The sequence below is a fragment of the Lolium rigidum genome, chromosome 5 (genome assembly GCF_022539505.1).
Source record: "Lolium rigidum isolate FL_2022 chromosome 5, APGP_CSIRO_Lrig_0.1, whole genome shotgun sequence".
In the NCBI taxonomy this organism is placed as follows: domain Eukaryota; kingdom Viridiplantae; phylum Streptophyta; class Magnoliopsida; order Poales; family Poaceae; genus Lolium; species Lolium rigidum.
Window position 1 is genome coordinate 241,495,788 of NC_061512.1, and position 18,732 is coordinate 241,514,519.

Below are 18,732 nucleotides of genomic sequence, written 5' to 3' on the forward strand. Positions count from 1 at the left end.
AAAGAATCAAAATCGATGTGATTATTACATGGTTTCGGATGCTACGAGAACACTGGCTGGTTGCACATGAGACAGCATCATCTTCCTTTTGACAGTGCAAGGTCGGAGGACAAAAGAAGGGAATCATTTCAGCAGGGAAGGCATCAAGCTCCAAGAGACTAGTTGAATTCCTATGCTCCAAAAGTTGACTAAGAAGGCCGTATTGCACTAAAAGCAGATTGCCGATCGTGCGGAGTATCATTGATTCTTGAGAGGAGGTATTTGCGTCGGAGCATGATGAAAATTCAGAGTTTTTTCCTTGGTACTTGATCGACGCACGACACAACAAGTCAAAAAGGCTTTCAAGCGTATCAATTCTTCTTTTTCTTGCTCGTGCAGTGCAGTTTCTTCGTCGCTAAGATGATACCTTGATACATCCCATTCTGCTCTCCATGATGTGCTGCACTCTTTCCAGCTCTCTATCGTTCCACATATAGTACTACTCGCTTTTTCGAGATGAAGTGTAGTGATATTCACTCTGTTTTGGGTGTTTATAGTTTCTTTTTTACTTTTTGAAAAAAAAACTCAAGTTGCATAAAATTGCACACTGCTAATCCTAAAACTGCATTCTTTGAGTGAAATATGAGCATGGTGTTTTTAGCTTTTAATAACTGGAAATTTCTATACAAAGGCCTCGAATTAAGGCGAATGCGCAAGACTGTACAATGGGTCGCTGATCGAGCAGCGGTTCAACGCCAACGCAATACCATCATAGAGAGAATCTTAGAGAGGAGAACTCTGGAGCCAGGAAAGACGCTTTGGCCAAAAGCTGCACTCATGGCTCTCACACGAGTGCTGTGGAGCCGCTCCGGCCCTCCGATGCAGCGCCTACTCATTCGATCAACGTCTACCCAAGTGGAGGTTTCATTCCGATGCTTGACCTGCCTGCACCATTGACACTGCAACTTTGGCCATTCGACACTACCCTGTGCATGAACCTGGTTCATCAGTGCAAAAGTGTTGCATTCCACAGGAATATGGCAGTGGGATCTTGGTTCAAAATTAGCATCATGACTTCACAGGTCACATGCCAAGTTTCGTCTAAAAGTTCACGTGCCAAGAGCAAAGGCATTGGTACCTGGAGCCTGGAGGCCCTTTTTGATTCTCAGAATTTCATTGGAATAGCTACAATATGCACAGAGGGAGATCCCACAGATTGGAGAGGTTCAGCACTTAATATCTGTGGAAAAAATGATTAATGGCCATGAGCAAATGAAGTCAGATAAAGTTTGCACATGGATCTGGTGCTAAGTGCCAAGTCAGGTTAATTTCTTCTTACACAAATTTCAGCGCTGAATTTTCTGAACAAAGAAAAAATCCAAGACTGCATGGAATTAGGTCTAGCATATACACAATAGATGAAAAATTCGTGCCGATTTCAGTCTGGTAGCAATTATCTTTATGCGCGTAGCCGCAAGCCTCCGAGTTGCTTTATTTGTCAGCACTCTATTTTTGCAATAAAACAACGCATCAAGAAGATGCAAGCAAACACGTTCAACACTGAGCCTTCGGCGGCATTTTGTATCCATTATTTGCATTTTCTATATCAGGTGTAACTGCTTCACATATTCAGAGCGTATTCAAGTTTATAGGAAAGAAAGTGTGTGAATGTCATTCCCAATAAGCTTCAGAACACATAGATGTTTCAACTATAAGTAACTCATTGGCAATGCTGTCACAACAAGTTGAGGAAGAGTATGCATACAGGTTATGGACTGTTACTGTTAGTGCCCTCTTGCGATCCTTTGAAGATACGGTACGCAGCTATGCACATCGTTATGTTACCGATCACTGTTAGAGCACCTTGAATCGCTACAAGTACCTGCGGATTTTGTCATCAGTAAAACATCATCACATAGGGAATGAAGTCAACGAACATGAGCAAAATATATACAGTACTATGTTTAACTCGAACCTACTTGGACTTTTCGTTTGCCTGCGTTTTTTTCATGATAACGACTAAAGGGCTACCAAATATTATAATTTTGACGCAACACAAGGAGCATAAAAACTTTAGCTGAAAATAATTATCAGTGTAGCCCTCTATGTATCAAGTGCATTTCTAATTTGCTACTGCTTTCCTTAATATAAGACGTTTTGGCATGCTCTCAAATCTACCCCTGCAAGTCGTGAGGCTCAACAGGCGGAGCACTGCCTCCCACCTGACACTGGCAGTCTGGCTGGCATAAGGCGAACTCTGGCGGTGCCTTTTCTCAAGTTGATGGTCACAGAGGTGCGGGTGTGGTCTTGAAAGAACACCAATACACCATGGTGATTTCCCTGCGGAAGCATTCCATTTTTCCATCTTGTGGCTGATCCGGAGATAGCGGAGCTTCAGGCCTCTCTTCGTGCAGTCCAACTCGCCAAGGAGCTGGGAGTGTCGAAGATTGTCCAGATTGCTTGGGTGCTGTGGGAAAGGTAGTAAGCAAGCAGCTGGATCGCTCGGCTCATGGTCCCCTGGTTGAAGACATCAAGGCACTTCTGCTCGAGTTTGATGATTATTCGGTGAAGTAATGAAGTTGCACATAGGTTAGCTAAGGGAGGCTGTGATAATAAGATTTGTAAAACCTGGATGGGTTTGATATTTGATGGGCTTGTTGGCATCTGGTGCTGGTGATTAATATAATGCAGCCATTTAATAACCTCAAAAAGACGTTTTCACAGTTCAAATTGAACTGTGAAACGTCTTATATTTGTGACCAGCGGGAGTATTATATATCTTGTAATTTCAGGGTTGGGCAGGCACACAATGATAATTGAGAAATGACAACAGTTACAAAACTTGGGGAGTATCAATTAGTAGCAAGCGATTGTTTTGTCTTGAGGGTAATATCATACCTCAAGAGACTCTGAATTGTAGAAGAAGTGCCACGTGCACGCGCACATCGCTCCACCGAGAAGTGGAACCTATTGGGCAGAAACGCAAACATGTGATTGTGAGTCAACAAGCATATGAACAATTACCAAGAGTTCAAGACTCACATTTGCAATAGAAATCAGAATGCACAGTTCAAAAAAGAGGCACCCAGTAGAGTGAACCAAACCAAACATCTGTCAGCATCTTGATATCATGCGAGCAAGTCTCGCAACATTTCACACATTCAGATACGTTATCCACAAGGATTTTTTTCTTCAGAAAGTCGAAATTGGGAAATCCTTATCAAAGTTGAGGCTCACCATCCCCCAGGAGAGGCCTTTCCAGCCCTTCAACCCCGTCCGCTCCCCGTAATCCCAGACCAGCGCCATCGCCGTCACCCTGCAATCCCCCACCAAGATTCGATCTTTTCATTTTGCACAGGCAGAAACAAGAATGGCACAACGAATCTCTCGGAGCTAAGATAGCAGCGCTGTGGCGAGGGAAAGCACATACCACTCGGCGACGCTGGATACGTGGACGGCCCAGGTCGGCAGCGAGAGCGCGTTCGCCGGCTCGGCCAGCGCGGCGAGCGCCGGCGGCGAGGCCGCGGCCGCGGCCGATGCCACGGTGGCGGCCACCGCCGCGAGGGCGACGCCCCTCGCCAGGTGGGCCGCGGGCGGCGGAGGTTTCCTTGGCTCCCGTCGAGGTGGAGGAGGGGAGGGGGCCAACGCTGCTACGAGCCGGAGAGACGCCATAGGGAGAGCCTGGTTGGCCTCCACAGAGCTCGCGAGTCACCGATGAGGTTTCGTACAGTACAACTGGCCTTGCGTTTGTTTATCTGTATATCCGTACGTGTACTGTGAATGTGGTGCAAATTATTTCTCACCGTGTAGACACCTTGTTTCGATTCAGTGCATGTTACAGAGATAACCATGTACAAAGCAAAGTTGTGCAAGAAAACTTGCATTAGAGAAGAATTTTCATTTTTAAAAACCTATCATTTCTACATAGCTAAAACATATCAAATCACGGCAAGCACTTCCATCATAATAAGAATTTCAAACCTATGATCTACGCCATGTAGCCCATGTAGCCCGTCACTAAATATATTAGCAACGCTGCACGGTGGGTACGACTTACAAGGTAAAAACCACTTGGATGACTAACCATATTGATCTGGCAAATTTACACTAAATGAATAAATGTTTGATTGTCTCATCATGGTACTTATGTGCTAATTGTGTTTCACAAGATTCTCTTTCGTAAGGATTACTCCTATGCAAAGATACCAATTGTTTATGTCTTAAGTGGAATTTTCATTTTCCATTTTTTATTATGAACTCGCACCTCTGGTTGGACCAGTGCTCTATATATGAAGTCTACTGAGACTGTACCATTCTCATGTAGGTTCCTCCGAAATTTTTCAGACCTTTGCCAAATGATGTAGCAAAGAATTCCATCATGCAAGTCTAGGACCAATTAAATCCCTTATGAATGTAACATTTTCTGGAGAAGGCTCCAACACCTTAGTGATGGTATCACTCTTGTGACATACAATATTGTATAGAGATGTATATTGTTTCTGAGGTGTAGCATAACACAACCACTTGTACTTTCATGATCTAATTTCCGAGCCGTCCTTAATCATAAAGGATGCAAATCGGAAGTATTTCTTCGTTGCCGTTAGATCAACCCAGAAATGCGAGACAGAGGTTTCCAATAGACTTGGGAAAAGGCATGTGGGCCTATGTATTTCAGGGAGGAGGGAGTATTTTATATTCATACTCAAAGTGTGAAAAAACATGTTTTGGGCTTCTTTATATTTTTAGTGGAAATACCAAAAATTTAGAAAAATAGCTTTATATTTTTTTCATTCTTTCAAAGTGTTATTTCTTGTTATTTTTTAGGGGAAAGCAATACGACACATTTTATTCAGAAGCCAACATAGTTACATCATCATGTACAAAAGGAATAATAAAACTTGGCGGAGCATCATCCCAACTTAATACAAATTTTGATTCAAAAGAAAATTTAGCTAATTTTCGAGAGAGAAAATGCCGTAGAAAGAAGCGCAAGAAAGGGAAGTGTAAGAAACACGGGAATGTTTTTTGCGAAGAAAGGGCATAAGGAAGCATATGAATGGATCGCTCCTCTTCTTTTTTACCGCAGCCAGGAAAGGAAAATTTGTCTGCTTAAATTTTGAGAAACCATATTTGGTCGGAAGTGATAGCCCGGGATCGTTCCAACTACCGACCGCCAGGCAGGGATGCCCATTATATTTATCGTTTGTGCGGAGAGACGCTAATAAGTCTGCAAACCTTTGTGCAAAGCATGATCTTTCCTTATCTGCACATGTAGCTTCTTATGGAGTATGGAGTGATCCATGTTTTTATGAGCGAGTCTGTTCAATCAGAAAGGTTGACATCGTTGGAATAAAAATCTAAGGACGTTTGACTCAAAACAAATTACTATCTTGATGGTAAGACTGCTTTTTTTGCACCTTGCCGTCAGTATAGGATGAAAACTAGTATATTAACACATGGTAACAAAAGAGTTTAGATATTTTTTTTATTAAAATGTACTTAAGCAAGATACAGTTCCGAAGCTCTTGCCCATATGAACACATGCAGTTTGAGCTATAGTGCATTTTTATGAGCGAAATCAACTACGTACTAATGAAGTATGCTTGTTGCATGCACATGAATACGTGATGCTTTACATGCAACATCGTTGCAGGTAATGGTATGCAATGTGAGAGAATTCCTTATTTGGTCCTAGCTGAAATTTGCCTTCCTTTCTTGGTCTTGGCAAAAAAAATCTTCCTTTTTTGACACACAAAGTTTGGTTGTTCCTTATTTGGCCCTCTAGTACAATTTTAACACTAACGGTGTTAAGTAGTTGTCTAAGATGACACTTTTTATCCCTGTTGCAATATGTGACAAAATAGTACTGAAAAAGCTTAACACTAAAAGTGAATATATCATCACATATTGGGAACACCAGTCAATCAGACAAGTCAGTGTATGTACGTTGCCCGCGTCCAACGCGTACGTACATGCAGCCGCTGCATGAGAAAAATTCAAGGCAGGCCAGGTATGGAGCAGGCTGCAGCGATAGAATAGTCTATATCTAGAACCAAACTCGGGAACCGGTTATGATTTATGACCACGGTTTTTGTCTCCTTACAACCGAACTGTTGGAACCCATAACGAACCGCATCCAAACTTAATTAATTCTTTGCCAAACCAAACCAAACCAAACAGAGTAACCGAGCTAGGGGTATATAAGTCCAGAAAAAAAAGTTTGACGGAATTAGCTACGGTAGGGTTAAATAAGGAACCAACCAAACTTTGTGTGTCAAGAAAGGAAGAAAAAAGTTGCCAGGGCCAAAAAAGAAAGACAAACTTCAGCCAAGGCCAAATAAGAAATTCTCTCATGCAATGTAGCCAAACGAATGGCCAAAATTCTACAGGGTGCTGAGGCAAAGTTCTGAACGTTTGCTGGAGGTGGCGTTTTGGCTCATAGAAGCAAATGCTCCCATTATACAAAATAATTAAAAATTAATTTTTAAAATGTTAAAAAAAATTGACATAAAATTGTTGGTGTACATCGTGACATTCTATGTTCGTACACATGTTTTCATGGGAAACCAACATTTTGTGTGGTGTATATAAAAAAGACAAAAAAATGCGATGTATGGAGTCGTGTTACATCATCAAAATTTGTCTTTTTTACAGGAGCCATATTTTTTTTTCTTTTTTTAAAAAATTTGTGTACCAACATAAAATCTCTAGATGTACATGTAAAAATTTAGTTTAGAATTTTTTGACACTTCAAAATGTGGATTCACACAATGAGAGCAAATACTCCTATGAGCCAAAGTGTATTTCCCACGTTTGCTCCCTAACTCTTCCTTTCACTTTGTAAGAACTGCGGTGCACGGAGTTCTATGCTATAGATACGAAGTGAAATGCAAAATGTACAGAACAGCACAACATCAGTTGATGAATTCAGATGAATCCACTAGAGGCATAGCTTATTTCTCTCTTTCTATCTTGTATTAATCTGGGGAGAGTTCGTCTCCAGGAACCCTAAACGTATTTAAGATATAAGGAGGATCATACGAAAGTAGGCATGTCATCATCATGGTATGGTCACTTGGCCATTGGCACCCAAGTCATCCCATAAATTTTGTGCGACCTTTCGCATCCAATAAACTTTTTGAGCTAGCACCAATGAAAATTCGCAGTGAATTTTACCGTCCGTCAGACTAGCTCAGTGTCTCTAGCAAGGGCTGCAATTATGTTCTCTTGGACCATACCATGACAAGACCAAACCCCATAAGGGACATCAGGACAACCTACAGGCAGAAGGAGGAAACAGTTAGCAAGCGTTAAGTCCTAATTAATTCTGTGAAACAGAAATACCAGAAAAAAGTGCCCCCAAGGGTTAGAAGAAACAATAGGAGTAAGGAGGCTATGAATGCATATATGGTACGAGCTCAAATTGATTTGTAGGTCTACCAAATGTGCTCCTTCTGAGTTAGCAGTGTCAAAACTTGAGTAAGTTAATAATTTCTGAACAGGTATTACTCCATGAAACAGTAAGGGATTTAAGACTTTAAATAGATTTAGCTGCTCTTTAATCAGACAGTAAGCAACATTTGGGAAAAAATCCACGAGTTACTGCTTAAATTAAGAGATCAAAGCAATGTAGACATACTGATACTGCTGGAGGCACTCCCACTAGAGGGTCTGGGAAGAACCTGTTTGCTAAAGCAAGAGCAAGAAGGCTACTTTGCATCCCTGCAAGGAATATTGGTGAGGCAACAGAAGCAGCAGCAAACAATATAGGGTGATGCAACTGCAAACAAGACATACCTGTCTCAAAAGAAATCGTTCTTTGTAGGGCCTTCACATCATCTGACTTACGGAACCAAGTACCAGCAAGATGATATCCAGCTACAAAAGATGTTGTATGGAACGCCAAAAGGAGAAGCACAATGGATAGTCCATATGGTGACAAAACAGCCTTAATATTTATAGCCAATGGTGAGCCAACACATAAAGCAGTCACAAACACCGATAGTGGAGGGAGAAATGGCTGAATAGCCGAACAGAGTCTCGGAAGAAATCTTCACAGTGTAAAGAAAGAAGAAGTTAGACATATTAACACAAACTTTTCGAATGGATATTACTCTAGGTGGGAGGCAACAGATCAAAAGCAACGTTTTGTCGGATCTAGCATAGTTGTCTCTTATACTTCAGAGAAATGAAGTGCGTACCTATTCAGAAGTAATCCAGCTGCAATTGGAGCAACCACTATCTGCACAATGCTGGACATCATTCCTATGACGTCCACGGGTAATTTCTTGCCGATGAGCAAGTAGGATAAAGTTGGGGTAACAAAAACCGCAGTAGCTGTAGACAATGATGTCATAACGATGCTGAGGGGAGCCATATGTGGATCTGTCAGGAACGTTGCATAGTTGGACAGTTGTGCTCCGCTCACACATGAAACCAACATGATACCAGCACCTAGAAACAAGTCCAAGTCAGGGTTCAGTTCTCTACCTGGCAATGTGCCATTTGAAATCATGCTAAAACTGAGTAAATTCAAATCTCCTACCTACAGCAGTAGGCAGATTGAAAGTTGCAACCGCAAGAGTGCCAAAGAGGAATCCAAATAAAGGCTTGGCAATAAACTGTCCAATATAGCCAGCAGCGATAGCATCTGGCCTTTTAATCGCTTCAATGAAGTCTTCAACACTTGAATTTACACCCACAGCAAACATCAAGAACCCCAACGCCGGTGCATAGTACCTGCCAGGTTATTGGCACACAGTCAGTCATATAAAAATGTAAGTAGCCACTAGCACTTGACTGTATTGCATCAAGCTTGCTACCAGCGTATGTTTGGAGCTAATGGACGGGTGGGGTTCAGATGTTCACGGAGTATTCAGTTATTCTTGCAGAATGGAGCCCTGTTCCTTGACTAGTCACACTCTCACCTGATGGCTTGTTCCATCTAGTAAAGATTCAGTTACTGAAAGTTCAAATATTTCTGAATTGTTTTTTCCATTCAGTTGATATCTAATACTCCCTCAAAAGGTACCATCTGCCTAACTTAACTGAGTAGTGTTTAACGTTGAGTAACATTCATCCGTCACCATCTCTCTATTCACAATATGCGGTGAATTCAAATTTCCGCAAAAGACATAATTGAGCTTGCCTTTGAGACATAAAGTTAAAAGCATCCTCCAGGACATAATAATTGAGTTGCTCTTTAGGAAACGAAGTTAAAAAGCAGCTATTTCTACAGCTGAATCATAGAAAAAAAACTACGAAAACATGCAGAACCGACCTGGTTGTGAACCATGTAAAGGAAGGTGGGTACACCAGGGCAAGGATGGTGCTCCCCAGCACTACATGGGGAATAACGGAGTTGGCTCTCTTGAGAATCTTCAGAAAATCAGCTGTGCTCTCCTCCACAGCCTGCAAATTAACACACAAGTCTGACGGGATAAAGCAGGCAGCCACTGAGCGAACACCCAACGCTACTGGATACTACAAAGAATGGAAAGGGGAAGAGCACCTGAGGAGAAGGTGACAGGGCGTCATCCTCCCCAGCGCCATCTGGCTGGAACGGACTGCTCACGTGCGCCCAGACACGTCCCCTGGTAGCCACCCCGGATCCCTGCTCTGCTCGAAAATAAGAAGCACCGAATCAAGCTCAGAGTCGCGAAATCATGAGGTTTCATATACAGTACTACTAGAGAAGCAAAGTTCTGACAAGATTGCTGTCTGACAAAAGAATATTGCCATCAGTCAGTCAACTAGTATCAACCAGTAGGGTAGAGAACCGAAGCATGGAGCGAGAGAACCTCCAGTATTCTAGTTTACGGGGCATGGAAAGAAGCTCGAGCCGAGAGCACGTACGCCATGAAACGCGCGACGGCGAGCTCGCCGGGAGAGGCAGAGTGACGCGATCCGCGCTCCCGCGGGGCCGCCTGCCGGTGGGCGGGTGGAAGCTGGAGAAGTGGGCCCGTCTCAGCATGGCGGCGGCGGGGGCCATTTGACCACGCGCGGGGAGGCGGGCGGGAGGGAGGGAGCGGCCGGCGGCGGCGAGGAGGTAGAGCTCCGGGCTTGATGACGTCGGAGGAGACGCAGAGGGCGCTGGAGATTGGTGGCAGATTTGGGGACAGGTGCGACCTGTAGTGCGGATTAGCACCTTCTGATTTGGATTTACTCGAGTAGTCTAAGTGCTGCGTAATCCTCCGGTGATCCTCGTGGATTTGGCGTTATGCTATTGATCTTAGAGCATCTCCAAACTCCAGCCTGCTCAAAAAAAAAAAAAATCTTCAGCCCGTTGGGGCTCGCTAGGCTGAAATTCTGGATGGATATCCATTTTCCCAGCGGCGAGCTGAGGATTGATGAAAAAGTTTAACAAATAACTGCGAATTTAGATAAAATAAGACAAAATTCGTTCAAACATAGCTAAAATTTAAAGATATTTAACATACATATATAAGCCAAATTCGTAATATATTTGAATTCAGCAATAGGGAAACAAAAACTAGATTTAATAACGGCCTTCTACATGCCGAAATGGCAGTAGCAGGTCGTGTAGTCGCCGCCATCGTCGTCGCTCGAGTTGCCGGCGTCCTCGGCCAGCGGCGCCTCGTACCAACGGCTTGATCCAGCACCAGGGTCACCGCGTGGCGCCGTCGGCCGGTAGAGCTCGTCGTCGCTGCTCTCCTCGAGCTTGATCGGCGGCATGGGCTTGGGCGCGACAGTCGGTGCAGCGGCACGGGCTTGGGCGCGACGGTCGGTGCGGCGGCCGGTGCGGCGCGTTGCCGCGCGGCGGCCAAGTCCAGCAGCCGCCACTGCTGCTCCGCCTTTTGCCCCTCCCAGTCCCGCCTGGACCAGTCGAGCGCGGCGTCCATGGGGAGCGCGTTCTCGGCGGGGACGAGGTCGTTGAGAGACCTAGCGATCGCCTCCGCCACCGCGGCGTCCTCGGCACGCTTGGCCTCCTCCTCGACGAGCTGGGGCGCGACGGCTGCGGCCTCCTTCTTCGAGGTCTTCCTCTTGCAGCTGCGCGAGGGAGACGAAGGCTGATCGCGGATGACGAGGGCGCCGCTGCTGCGCCCTCTGGTCGGCGGTGGAGACGCCGGCTCCTTGACGACGGCCGGCGTCGAAGGTGGAGGAGCCGATCCGCCGGACCTGGACGCCGACCTCGACCCGGATGACGAGGAGGACGGCGCCATCCTTCGCGGCGTCCAGGAGCTACCGTGCCGACGCGACACGATGGGCGCCACCGGCGGCGGCATCCCCAGAACTGGGGCGTTGCCACCCTCTATGTGCGCGAGCACGTTCTCGAGGGTGCGGCTAGGCCCGCTCCACTAGCGGCGGCGGCCGGCGACGTTGTTCCTATCGGGAGGAGGAGGAGGGCCGTCGTACGCGGCGAGTTCGCGCTCATACCTTTGCCGGAAGAACTCCGTCCACGCGTCGTAGTTATCCGGGAAGAAGCGCTCCTCCGCGCGCTTCCCATCACTGAGACTGACGAGCACCGCGTCGATCTCTGCCTCCAGGGCGGCGTGACCGATCGGCGGCGGCGGGATCGGCACCCGCGCTCAGTCTCCAGCCTCCGGGCGCGCGCAAGTCGGGCGGCGCGGGGTAGCCCGCCGCGTGAAGGAGCCTCCCCTCCCATTGGTGGAGAGAGCGGCGGCCGAAGCCGTTGTTCACCATTGATCGCTAGCTCTCGCTCGATGAGATTGGGGAAGAGAGGTGAATAGGGAGACGACGTGAATGCGGCCAGACGTGGTAGTTCCGCGATAAGTAGAGGGCGACGCACGTGAAACCGAGGCAATGACATTAACTCGCCGCGTGGAAGCTACGGCGTCCGGCGAAGACTGACCGGCGGCAGGCTTTTACAGCGCGCGGAAAACGATGCGATGAGGACAACGATCGGCCTTTCTCGCCGACAAGTCGGGGCCACCAGCCGCGCGGGAAGTTTTCTCGCGTTTGCCGCGCTTTCGTTTCGTCCGGACTCCCTTAGCGCTCCCCGGGGGTCCGGGGATAACCTGGCTCCCCGGATGGATGAAAGGCCTAATCCGGGGGAAAACGAGGAGTCGGGGGGCGACTAGGCCGTTTTCGTCCATCGGATGAAAAAAAGGCGTCCTGGGGCCTGATGTCTACGGGTGCTTCTATTCTTGTAGATAGTGTTGGGCCTCCAAGAGCAGAGGTTTGTAGAACAGCAGCAAGTTTCCCTTAAGTGGATCACCCAAGGTTTATCGATCTCAGGGAGGAAGAGGTCAAAGATATCCCTCTCAAGCAACCCTGCAACCACAAAGCAAGAAGTCTCTTGTGTCCCCAACACACCTAATACACTTGTCGGATGTATAGGTGCACTAGTTCGACGAAGAGATAGTGAGATGCAAGTAATATAGATGAGTATGAGTGGTAATAGCAATCTGAATAAAATATGGCAGCGAGTAAACATGCAACAAAACGAGTAAACAAACGGAGATTCGATGCTTGGAAGCAAGGCCTAGGGATCCCGCTTTCACTAGTGGACACTCTCAACAATGATCACATAATAGGACTACTCTACACCCTCTTGTTGGATGATGAACACCACTAACTGTGTAGGATTACACGAACCCTCAATGCCGGAGTTAACAAGCTCCACAATATTCGATGTTCATGTTTAAATAACCTTAGAGTGCATGACAGATCAACATAACCAAACCAAGTACTAACATAGCATGCACACCGTCACCATCACACTATGAAGGAGGCATAGATCACATCAATACTTATCATAGCAATAGTTAACTTCATAATCTACAAGAGATTACAATCATAACCTACGCCAAGTACTACACGATGCACACACTGTCACCATTACACCGTGCAAGAGGAATAAACTACTTTAATAACATCACTAGAGTAGCACATAGATGATATTCAACTAGATCACATAAAGAGAGAGATGAACCACATAGCTACAGCGGAGCCCTCAGCCTCGGGGGTGAATTACTCCCTCCTCATCATGGAGACAACGATGGCGGTGAAGATGGCGGTGGAGACGGCGGTGAAGATGACTCCGGGGGCAATTCCCCATCCCGGCGGGGTGCCGGAACGGAGACTTCGTCCCCGGAATTGGAGTTTCGCGATGGCGGCGGCTCTGGATGGTTTTCTCTGGTTTCGTCGAACGGGGGCGAGGTTTTAGGTCAGGGACGACTAAATAGGCGAAGAGTCGGAGTCGGAGGGGCCACGGGGGGCCCACACACTAGGGGGCGCCCCCCTTGGCCGCGCCGCCCTGTGGGGTGGGGCCCCCTGGCTCCCCTCTGGCCCCTCTTCGGTGCTTTGGAAGCTTCCGGGCAAAATAAGATCGTGGGAATTAATTTCGTCCGATTCCGAGAATATTTCCTTTGTAGGATTTCTGAAACCAAAAACGAGCAGTAAAACAAGAATCGGCCCTCCGGCATCTCGTCAATAGGTTAGTTCCGGAAAACACATAAAATCATCATAAAGTATGCATAAAACATGTAGATATCATCAATAATGTGGCATTGAACATAAGAAATTATCGATACGTCGGAGACGTATCAGCATCCCCAAGCTTAGTTCCTGCTCGTCCCGAGCAGGTAAACGATAACAAAGATAATTTCTGGAGTGACATGCCATCATAACCTTGATCATACTATTATAAACACATGTAATGAATGCAGCTATCAAAACGATGGTAAATGATATGAGTAAACAAATGAATCATATAGCAAAGACTTTTCATGAATAGTACTTTCAAGACAAGCATCAATAAGTCTTGCATAAGAGTTAACTCATAAAGCAATAATTTCATAGTATAGGTATCGAAGCAACACAAAGGAAGATTAAGTTTCAGCGGTTGCTTTCAACTTGTAACATGTATATCTCGTGGATATTGTCAACATAGAGTAATATAACAAATGCAATATGCAAGTATGTAGAAATCAATGCATAGTTCACACAAGTGTTTGCTTCCAAGATAGAGAGAAATGGGTAAACTGACTCAACATAAAAGTAGAAGAATGGCCCTTCGCAGAGGGAAGCATTGATTGCTATATTTGTGCTAGAGCTTTGGTTTTGAAGGCAAGAAACAATTTTGTCAACGGTAGTAATAAAGCATATGTGTTATGTAAATTATATCTTAAAAGTTGCAAGCCTCATACATAGTATACTAATAGTGCCCGCACCTTGTCCTAATTAGCTCGGATTACCTGGATTATCATCGCAATACATATGTTTTAACCAAGTGTCACAAAGGGGTACCTCTATGCCGCTCGTACAAAGGTCTAAGGAGAAAGCTCGCATTGGATTTCTCGCTTTTGATTATTCTCAACTTAGACATCCATACCGGGACAACATAGACAACAGATAATGGACTCCTCTTTAATGCATAAGCATTCAACAACAATTAATTTTCTCATATGAGATTGAGGATATTTGTCCAAAACTGAAACTTCCACCATGAATCATGGCTTTAGTTAGCGGCCCAATGTTCTTCTCTAACATTATGCATGCTCTAACCATTTTAGTGGTAAATCTCCCTTACTTCAGACAAGACGGACATGCATAGAAACTCACATGATATTCAACAAAGAGTAGTTGATGGCGTCCCCAGGAACATGGTTATCGCACAACAACCAACTTAATAAGAGATAAAGTGCATAAGTACATATTCAATACCACAATAGTTTTTAGGCTATTTGTCCCATGAGCTATGTATTGCAAAGGTAAAGGATAGAAATTTAAAGGTAGCACTCAAGCAATTTACTTTGGAATGGCGGAGAAATACCATGTAGTAGGTAGGTATGGTGGACACAAATGGCATAGTGGTTGGCTCAAGGATTTTGGATGCATGAGAAGTATTCCCTCTCGATACAAGGTTTAGGCTAGCAACTTATTTGAAACAAACACAAGGATGAACCGGTGCAGCAAAACTCACATAAAAGACATATTGTAAACATTATAAGACTCTACACCGTCTTCCTTGTTGTTCAAACTCTTTACTAGAAATTATCTAGACCTTACAGAGACCAATTATGCAAACCAAATTTTAGCAAGCTCTATGTATTTCTTCATTAATAGGTGCAAAGTATATGATGCAAGAGCTTAAACATGAGCACAACAATTGCCAAGTATCAAATTATTCAAGACATTCTACCAATTACTACATGTAGCATTTTCCGTTTCCAACCATATAACAATTAACGAAGCAGTTTCAACCTTCGCCATGAAAAATAAAAGCTAAGAACACATGTGTTCATATGAACCAGCGAAGCGTGTCTCTCTCCCACACAAGCATTTATTCAAATAAAAACAAAAACAAAAGCACACAGACGCTCCAAGTAAAGTACATAAGATGTGGCCGAATAAAAATATAGTTTCAAGAGAAGGAACCAGATAATTTGTCGATGAAGAAGGGGATGCCTTGGGCATCCCCAAGCTTAGATGCTTGAGTCTTCTTGAAATATGCAGGGTGAACCACCGGGGCATCCCCAAGCTTAGACTTTTCACTCTTCTTGATCATAGTATATCATCCTCCTCTCTTGACCCTTGAAAACTTCCTCCACACCAAACTCGAAACAAACTCATTAGAGGGCTAGTGCATAATTAAAATTCACATGTTCAGAGGTGACACAATCATTCTTAACACTTCTGGACATTGCCCAAAGCTACTGGAAGTCAATGGAACAAAGAAATCCATCCAACATAGCAAAAGAAGCAATGCGAAATAAAAGGCAGAATCTGTCAAAAGCAACAGTCCGTAAAGACGAATTTTATTGAGGCACCAGACTTGCTCAAATGAAAATTCTCAAATTGAATGAAAGTTGCGTACATATCTGAGGATCACTCACGTAAATTGGCATAATTTTCTGAGTTACCTACGAGAATTAGGCCCAGATTCGTGACGACAAGAAATCTGTTTCACGCAAGTAATCCAAATCTAGTATGAACCTTACTATCAAAGACTTTACTTGGCACAACAATGCAACAAAACTAAGATAAGGAGAGGTTGCTACAGTAGTAACAACTTCCAAGACTCAAATATAAAACAAAGTTACTCGTAGCAAAATAAACACATGGGTTATCTCCCAAGAAGTTCTTTCTTTATAGCCATTAAGATGGGCTCAATAATTTCAATGATGCACTCCCAAGAAATAAGAGTTGAGGCAAAAGAGAGCATCAAGAGGCAAATTCAAAACAAATTTAAGCCTAACATGCTTCCTATGAAAAGGAATCTTGTACACAAATGAATTCATGAAGAACAAAGTGACAAGCATAAGAGGATAAAACACGAGTAACTTCAAGATTCTCAACATAAAGAGGGGAAACTTAATATTATTAAGATGCATATACCCATGTTTCCCTCTCTCATAATAACTTTCAGTAGCATCATTGATGAAATCCACAATATACCCATCACTTAAAACATTCTTATCATGGTTCATATGCATAGAAGTATCATTAATTTTGGCATAAGAAGAATTCTTCTCATTAATAGTAATTGCAGCAGGATTATTATCAAGAATTTGAACATGGTAAACAAGTTGCATATTAAGGGAATTGTTTTTGGCAATCCAATCATAACTATGACAAGTTTCATAAGGATAGTTATAACCTATATCATAGCATTCTTTATAATAATCATTAAAGGTCGGAGGCACAGTATCATCATAAGAAATAGAATAGTTATCTTTCACAGTCGGTTTATCTGTGACCATACCATCATTGTTATTAGAAGGAGATGTATCAAACACATAATGATCAGTAGCAAAACGATTTTCAAACACCTCTTCCCCAAGCTTAGAGGTTTCTATATCATTATGGGAGGAAGCATGGATAGCACTGATACTATGGCAATTATTATCATCATCATTTTCAGAATTAGTTTCCCAGAGATTTGCAATATCAAAAGTAGTGTGCTTATTCAAGTCATGATCACTAATGTATGTAAAGGGCATAGGAAGATCATTGTATTCAGATTCATTATCATAATAATCATTAGGAGCAACATACTTACGGTTACCTAGCGTTATCTCATTCACGCGGGGATATGCCGTTACCTCTTTCTCTTTATTCTCATTCTTCTTCTTCTTCTTCGTTCCCTTCTTCTTCTTCTTCTCCTCCTCCTTCTCCTCGTTCCTTTCTTTAGGAGGAAGAGGCTTGAAGGGTGGCTTGTCCGCATAACCTGATTTACTTTCAGAAACAATAGAAGAAACTTGGGAGGATTCCTCCTTTTCATTAATTAGTTCAAAACACACAGCGGTCCTATCATATTTTGGCAAGGTGTCATCTTCTAAAATATTTTGTATGTAAGTATTTGTATGGCTATTATCAATGCAATAAGAAAAACACCCATGCAGGACATCATCAATATCAAGATCATTAATATCTAACAAAGAAATTTTCCTTGATAACTCTTCACACCACACAAATAAAGTGAGTTCATCATGCTGATTAGGAGTAATTTCATCATCACAATACAAATTTGTAGCACTCATTGGGTTCAAATTATCATTGGTGGAGCATTGAAAATTAAAATGACCCACTTCATGGCAAACTTCACAAATAAAAGGATAGAGGGCACAAACTTTTTTACCAAGATCATCTAGAGCCCTAGCCCACTTTCTAGTTTTTCCATTAATATGATGGATACAATATTCATCTTTGATTTGATTAATTCCACAAGGTCTATGCATTCCACAAAAATTAACATGCTTATAGGAAATAGCATTATTATGAGTTTGAGCATGCTTATTGCAATTATTAACAACAATTTCATCCTTCATGCAAGCCTCTTTAAAAGGTTCATGATACTTATCAAAATTCTTTTTAGGCAATTCAAAATGAGAAGCAAAGGCTTTATAAAGATTTGCAGCAACTTGAGAGTCAAGACCATAAGTAGCACTCATATCTCGAAATTTATCAAGTATCCATAAAAGCTTCAATGCATTCATAATCATAATTTATACCTGACTCTTCACCTTTGTTGTTTCCCATCCTTCAAGATTCTCCTCAATCCGATCAAGAAGATCCCACCTAGCTTCAACCTCCTTGCTTGTGAAAGATCCCTCCGAATAGGCATCCGGATAGTCCTTGTGTTGTCCTCGAAAGCCTCGCATAAAAATTGTTAACAATAACATTACTGGGGAGCTCATGAATGGGACATTTGAGCATTAGTGACTTCAATCTCCCCCATGCTTGAGAAATACTCTCTCCATCACGAGGATAAAAGTTATAAATATAATTCCTATCAATATGCACTTCATGAGGAGGATAAAATTTAGAATAAAAGAGAGGTACAATTTCCTCCCAACCAAGAGAATGACTATTCTTCAACAATTTATACCAATGCGCCGCTTTACCAGACAACGAAAAAGAGAATAGCTTCTTCCTTACTTCATCCATAGAGATACCGCACACTTGAATAACCCGCTTAATCCATGCAAAAACATAGAATGATCTCCAGTGATGGACAGTTCCATCCCCTTCATAGCGGTTATCAATAACACGTTCAATAATTTTCATGGGTATCTTGAAAGCAGTACTTGCAGATTGGTGGACAAGCATCATTAGAGTTATCGCATATGGGAGATAAAGCATTATCGTAACAAATTTTCTCCCTAAAGATGGGAAACTAAAAAGATAACAAAAACTAGCTTCCCCAAGCTTAGACTTATCCATAGCATTAGCAAGTGATTGCGTTCATACTAATAACATTGCTACTAGCATGCAATTGAGGCTCCATAGGTTCTTTAATTTTCGCATCACACAATTCATGTCTTA

The 18,732-nt window shown here is 43.4% G+C and overlaps 1 protein-coding gene and 1 long non-coding RNA gene across 2 annotated transcripts; one reads left to right on the forward strand and one right to left on the reverse strand.

Moving 5' to 3' along the window:
* Window positions 1–1,546: 1,546 nt before the first annotated feature.
* On the reverse strand, window positions 1,547–10,674 carry LOC124657350 (probable sodium/metabolite cotransporter BASS5, chloroplastic). Its single transcript, XM_047195918.1, has 12 exons — window positions 10,500–10,674; window positions 9,835–10,071; window positions 9,491–9,597; window positions 9,260–9,390; window positions 8,525–8,718; window positions 8,181–8,433; window positions 7,777–8,030; window positions 7,619–7,701; window positions 7,213–7,256; window positions 3,217–3,295; window positions 2,878–2,946; window positions 1,547–1,861 (listed from the first exon to the last, which is right to left on the reverse strand). The coding sequence occupies exons 1-12, from the start codon at window positions 10,672–10,674 to the stop codon at window positions 1,748–1,750; spliced, it is 1,740 nt and encodes a 579-aa protein (XP_047051874.1). The 3' UTR covers window positions 1,547–1,747.
* On the forward strand, window positions 3,650–4,479 carry LOC124655276. Its single transcript, XR_006988617.1, has 2 exons — window positions 3,650–3,698; window positions 4,304–4,479. It is a non-coding gene; the product is annotated as an uncharacterized LOC124655276 (long non-coding RNA).
* Window positions 10,675–18,732: the final 8,058 nt, after the last annotated feature.